At 33.9% G+C, this 5,929-nt stretch overlaps 1 protein-coding gene across 1 annotated transcript; it reads left to right on the top strand.

Moving 5' to 3' along the window:
- Positions 1 to 273: 273 nt before the first annotated feature.
- Positions 274 to 4,134, top strand: LOC124934528 (LRR receptor-like serine/threonine-protein kinase GSO1). The gene is made up of 2 exons (XM_047475063.1): positions 274 to 3,703; positions 3,800 to 4,134. Exons 1-2 carry the CDS (start codon positions 274 to 276, stop codon positions 4,132 to 4,134), a joined length of 3,765 nt encoding a protein of 1,254 aa, XP_047331019.1.
- Positions 4,135 to 5,929: the final 1,795 nt, after the last annotated feature.

Here is a 5,929-nt window from a genome sequence, read left to right as displayed (position 1 = left end):
TACAATATTGGATAACAGCTTAGAATTAAATATTATTGAGATCTGTTATTAAATTAGGTGAATTTTCTTCCAAATTTAAAAAATATATACAATAAAGTAAATCTATTATGAAAATTACAATTAAATCAATTCACCTAATCATAAATCAGATACCCATGATATTTAGTACTATTTAGTTATTTTTTTCTAATTCAAGATTTTTAATCTATAATTAATATGAATTTATTTGAAATAGAACTTAAAAATATAATCTTTTCTTTCTTGAATGGAGCCATGATTCTCCAGCCTTCTTCTAGAGCTATTCTAATGGTGTTTTTTATGGTTATCTTCTTAGTCTCACCATTATCTTTATCTTCTTCATCATCATCGGAAACCATTGAAATTTTGTTGATGATTAAGAATTCATTTGAGGAAGATCCAAGAAATGTTACTAGTGATTGGTCGGTGGTTAGTAAGCCAGATTTCTGCACATGGAGGGGAATTTCTTGTGGGATGAGTTCACCCAATGGTTCAGTCCGAGTTGTGGGTTTGAACTTATCAGACTCGTTCCTCACCGGAGTAATTCCGCCGGCGATACAACAATTAACTGATTTGATCAATATTGATCTGTCTTCCAATCAACTATCTGGTTCTATTCCAACATTTCTATCAAAATTATCTTCTTTAGAAAGTCTGTTTCTATTTTCGAACCAACTCACCGGACAAATTCCACCGGAGATTGGATCAATGAAGAAACTTGAACTCCTTAGATTGGGTAACAACAACCTGACTGGATCGATTCCTGCAACGTTTGGGGATTTGGTTAATCTGGTCATTCTTAGTTTTTGTCGATGTAAACTCAGCGGCGAAATTCCGGCAGAGCTTGGCCGGCTTAGCAGATTGAAGCAACTGGATTTACAGTTTAATGAGCTTGAAGGTCGAATTCCACCTGAGATTGGGAATTGTTCAAGTCTACAAGTTTTGAACGTTGAAAGCAATGGTAAACTCAATGGAACTATTCCGGCGGAACTTGGTTTGCTCAGAAATCTCATTAAACTCAAACTTGAGTTCAATTCTTTCACCGGAGAGATCCCGGAGCAATTGGGTAATATCGGGAATCTTTCACACTTGAGTTTAAATGGAAACAAACTTCATGGATCAATCCCAAAATCGTTGGCTCAGTTGGGTAATCTTCAAACTCTGGATTTGTCAACAAACTTGCTCACCGGAGAAATCCCGGAGGAAATTGGGAATATGGGTAAGCTTGTTTTCTTGATTTTATCAAATAACAGTCTTTCCGGTACCATACCCAGAAAAATATGTTCAAATTTAACGAATCTTCAAGTGATGTTTCTATCTTTAAATAAACTTTCCGGCGAAATTCCGGCGGGGATAAAGGATTGCCGGTCTATCAAACAGGTTGGTTTGTCTGGTAATGAATTAACCGGTTCGATACCATCGGAGATTTATGATTTGATTCAGATCACTGATCTTATTCTACATAACAACACAATGTCAGGATCAATTTCTCCGGCCATCGGAAAACTGACAAATTTGACATCATTAACGTTGTATAACAACAACTTTAATGGTCATCTTCCAAAAGAGATAGGAATGCTTCAAAATCTCATGATTTTCTATCTATATGGAAATCAATTCACCGGTGAGATTCCGGCGGAGATAGGAAACTGCACCAGCCTGCAAATCATCGATTTCTCCGGCAACGCTTTCACCGGACAAATCCCCATCACTATTGGAAACCTAACAGGGTTGAGTCAACTTTCCTTGAGAGACAACAATTTATCCGGCGAAATTCCGTCAACTTTTGGACAACCCTCCGGCCTGCCGGAACTAGCAATACTAGATTTGGCAAGCAATCGACTCTCCGGCGAAATTCCGGCAAGTTTTGGACAATTCATCAATCTGATGAATTTGATGCTTTACAACAACTCTCTTGGAGGTAATCTTCCTATCGAACTTTCCAATCTACTAAACTTAACGAGGATTAATCTGTCGGATAACATTTTCAATGGAACCATAATTTCATTATGTAAAATCCCAACGTTAATGTTTTTAGATGTCAAAAACAATGGTTTTCACGGCGAAATCCCGTCTGAATTGGGATCTATGTCGCTTCTTACTTGGGTCAGATTGGGGAACAACAAATTCAAAGGAAAGATTCCGGCGAGTTTGGGACAGTTGAAAGAACTAGTTCTTTTAGATCTTTCAAACAATTCTCTCGCCGGAAAAATCCCAAATCTTTCCTCATGCACATATTTAACCCATCTCAATCTCAACAATAATCATCTCTCCGATCAAATCCCTTCATGGATTGGACTTTTTTCTCACTTGGGTGAGTTGAAACTCTCTTACAATAAGATCTCCGGTCATCTCCCGCCGGAGCTATTCAATTGCTCCAAACTTATAACGCTTTGTCTTGATAACAATTTGCTCAACGGAACAATTCCGGTCGAGATCGATAACCTTAAATTCCTCACCATCCTTAATCTCGACAACAACCACCTGTCGGGATGGATTCCTCCTGTTATAGGTAACTTGATCAATCTCATTAGTTTAAAGTTATCTAGGAACATGTTCACCGGTGAATTACCAGTGGAATTAGGTCAATTATGGCAACTTGGATCTATTCTGGATATCAGTTACAATAATCTGACCGGCAGAATTCCGGCTACCCTTTCGAAACTAACTCAATTGGAAGCGATCAATCTTTCTCATAACGGGTTCGTCGGAGTAGTACCAAAGGGAATCAGTGATATGGGTCGTTTATCTGCATTTGATGTTTCTTACAACAATCTCACCGGTGAACTTGACTACGGATTTTCGCAATTTTCGGCCGAATCATTCAACGGAAATGACAATCTTTGCGGTGCCCATTTCAAGAAATGCGAATCGGGCATAAACATGAAGAATTGCGAACCGGGCATAAACATGAAGAAGTGCTTACAATTGTCCAATCCATTCCAATTTAAGGTGTTATTCATTTCGGCTACCGCGGTTTTCATGTCCGTCCTTTTTTTCATACTATGTTTTGTGCACATCATCAAGAATCGGAACGAATTTGAGGAGAAAACAGACGGAAGTAACCGTTTCTCATTTAATTCGATTTTCCGCAACATAACCGCCTTCAACAAAGATTTCAATTTGAAAGAAATAATGACATCAACTAGGAATTTGAGCGAAGAATTCATTATCGGGTCGGGTGGATCCGGGACGGTTTACCTAGCCGAGCTTCTAAACGGGGAAAAGGTGGCGGTTAAGAAGATGAGAATAAAAGACGACGAGGTAATAGCGATGAGTTTTGCAAGAGAAATGAATACGTTGGGAACTATCCGACATAGGCATTTGGTACATTTATTGGGATGTTGTAACGATAAAATCTCACGTTGTCACTTGTTGGTATATAAGTTCATGGAAAATGGAAGCCTTTGGGATTGGTTGCACAAAAATGAAGATCGGAATTTGAATTGGGCTACTAGGGTTAAGATCGCGGTTGGTTTGGCTCATGGAATCGACTATTTGCACCATGATTGCACTCCGCAAATCATTCATAGGGACATTAAATCTTCTAATATCTTATTGGACGGAGACATGGAAGCTCATCTAGGTGACTTCGGCTTGGCGAAAACAATCACGGAGAATCACGATTCGCTTGATTCGCAATCAGACTCTTGTTTCGCCGGTTCGTATGGCTACATTGCACCAGGTATCATTTATTAAAACGAGTTGAAACAATGTATTTTAGTTGATGATTTTATTGGTGAATGTAATATTTGATAAGATATTATTTTTTTTCTTTTAGAATTTGCTTACTCAAATATTGCATCGGAGAAAACGGATGTATACTCAATGGGAATTGTATTGATGGAGCTCGTAACGGGGAGAATGCCAACAGATGATTTTGACACCGACATAAATATTGTGAAATGGATAGAGACACGAATCAAAGCGGCTGATCATTCGGAAAGAAAAGAACTAATAGATCCAAAATTAGAGTTACTTAAAGACGATGATAAAACCGCCGCTTTTAAAGTTCTTGATATCGCAATCCATTGCTCTAAAATCACACCTTCCCATAGGCCATCTTCAAGGCAGGTTGTCGATCTCCTTTGTACTGTTGCAGGTCACCAGATTTGAGTCTCATATTAACTCTTTTGTACAAGTATTTTTCTTTTTCTTCTTAGAATTGAATTTTATCTTATAATTTTATAAATTGAATTTTTATTTTTTCTGAATTAAAGTAAGGATAATAACCTACCCTTGTAGTATTAATCACAATGTAGTTTTAATATTTAAAAATTATCTAAACCAATGATTAATGTAATATAATCCAAACCATAACCAACAACCAAAGAAAAGAAACAGGGTCCGTTATTGATATATCTACAATAATTTAAGTTAAAGTTATCTTATATAAAATAACAAACTTAAAATGGTTTAATTCTCTTTTATATAGTTTCTTCTCCATGCTTACTTTTGTAACATCATCACCAAAAGTGAGTTTGGTAAGAATTAAATATGAGGGAGAATAAGTGGTTTCTAATTTTAGAAGAATTAAAATTATAACTGTTTCTAATTTTAGAAGAATTAAAATTATAATTATAATTTTTAATGTGTTTTTATAATTTTCAAATATTATTTTTTTTAATTCAAAATTGTAATTTTAAATATATTTTTTAAACAAAAATATTTTTTTATTTTATCATTTACAACACGTTAAATGTTAAACCGATAATTTTTTATTTATTTAAGATCGAGTATGTTCAAATCTCACCAAAAAAACACTTTTTTTTAATTAAAATGAAAGTTAAATTTTTTTCACGTATTTTAATTTTGTGGTCGGGAAGCCAAAATTCAGGCCTGCACAGTGTAAAACTAAGATTTTGTTTTTTCTGAATTTAACACATAAGCTAACATAATAGGCTATGTCGGTAAACACTCATTTTCACCCTCAATTTTATAGTTTAGAAACAACTATTTTTAAAATAATTAAATTTTTAAGAAAATTTAAGGTGATAATTGACTTAAGGGATGAATATAATGGTTTTGTCATACTTAATATATTTAAGGTGTTTTATTATTTAATATCACTTTAAATAATAATAAATAAAATTATAAATAAAAGTTTTTTTATGTTTAAAAATTTTGAACATTTTTGTTTAAATGATTTTTTTAATTTAATTTTAATTAAATAAGTTTTTATGTCACCTCTTAAATAATAGGATAAAACAACATTAAAAAAATTTATATTAAGGAATTCTTTCAATTTTATTTTTTTTAATTTTTATCACTTTTGAGTCTTTCCATTAAAAGTTTGTTTTAATTTTAAAATAAAATAATTATTTATTTTTCTTTTAATCATTTTTTTTTATCATTTTAGGGGTCAAAATTAAAAGAGAAATGAAAGATGTTACCGTGCAAAGGGAAGAGAACCGTTGTGGACAAAATCAAAAGAGAAAAGAAAGATCTCAACATGAGTGAGTTAAAGTGGAAGTTTGAAGACTGGATCATTTTTTAATTAAAAATTAAAATGACTAAGTATTACATCATTTATTAAATAAGTTTCAAATCTCATTGGACAACACTTGACATTATTGACATGTTAAGTGGAGATTGAGACCAAAAACTGATGACTAAGACCGAGGACCAATGACTTGGCACCGATGTTGGCTACACCTGAGGACCGAGGACCGATCGAGGGTGCAGATTTTGACCGAGCTTGATCCATACTTGATTAAAATGAGTTCATAGGACCGTGGAAGCTAACTACGGTCCTTGTGCTTATTTTTTTTATATATTCTTGTCTTGTTTAGGCTTTTGGCTTTATTTTGTGTGGTGGCTTGTGTGATCTTAAGTTAGTATATAAATTTTTTTAAAACATTATAAAGTGATTGATTTTAAAAATAGTCAAAGTTAATTAGTAGAGACCTTA

The sequence above is a fragment of the Impatiens glandulifera genome, chromosome 4 (assembly GCF_907164915.1).
Source record: "Impatiens glandulifera chromosome 4, dImpGla2.1, whole genome shotgun sequence".
Taxonomy (NCBI): domain Eukaryota; kingdom Viridiplantae; phylum Streptophyta; class Magnoliopsida; order Ericales; family Balsaminaceae; genus Impatiens; species Impatiens glandulifera.
Note: the sequence above shows the minus strand (reverse complement) of the source record. Positions and strands in the feature narration are given on the sequence as shown.

Bases quoted from the DNA above. Each gene is read 5' to 3' on its own strand.
- LOC124934528 (XM_047475063.1), top strand. From the start codon at position 274: ATGATTCTCCAGCCTTCTTCTAGAGCTATTCTAATGGTGTTTTTTATG. The intron at 3,704-3,799 runs GTATCATTTATT...TTTTTCTTTTAG, and splicing joins GTATGGCTACATTGCACCAG to AATTTGCTTACTCAAATATT.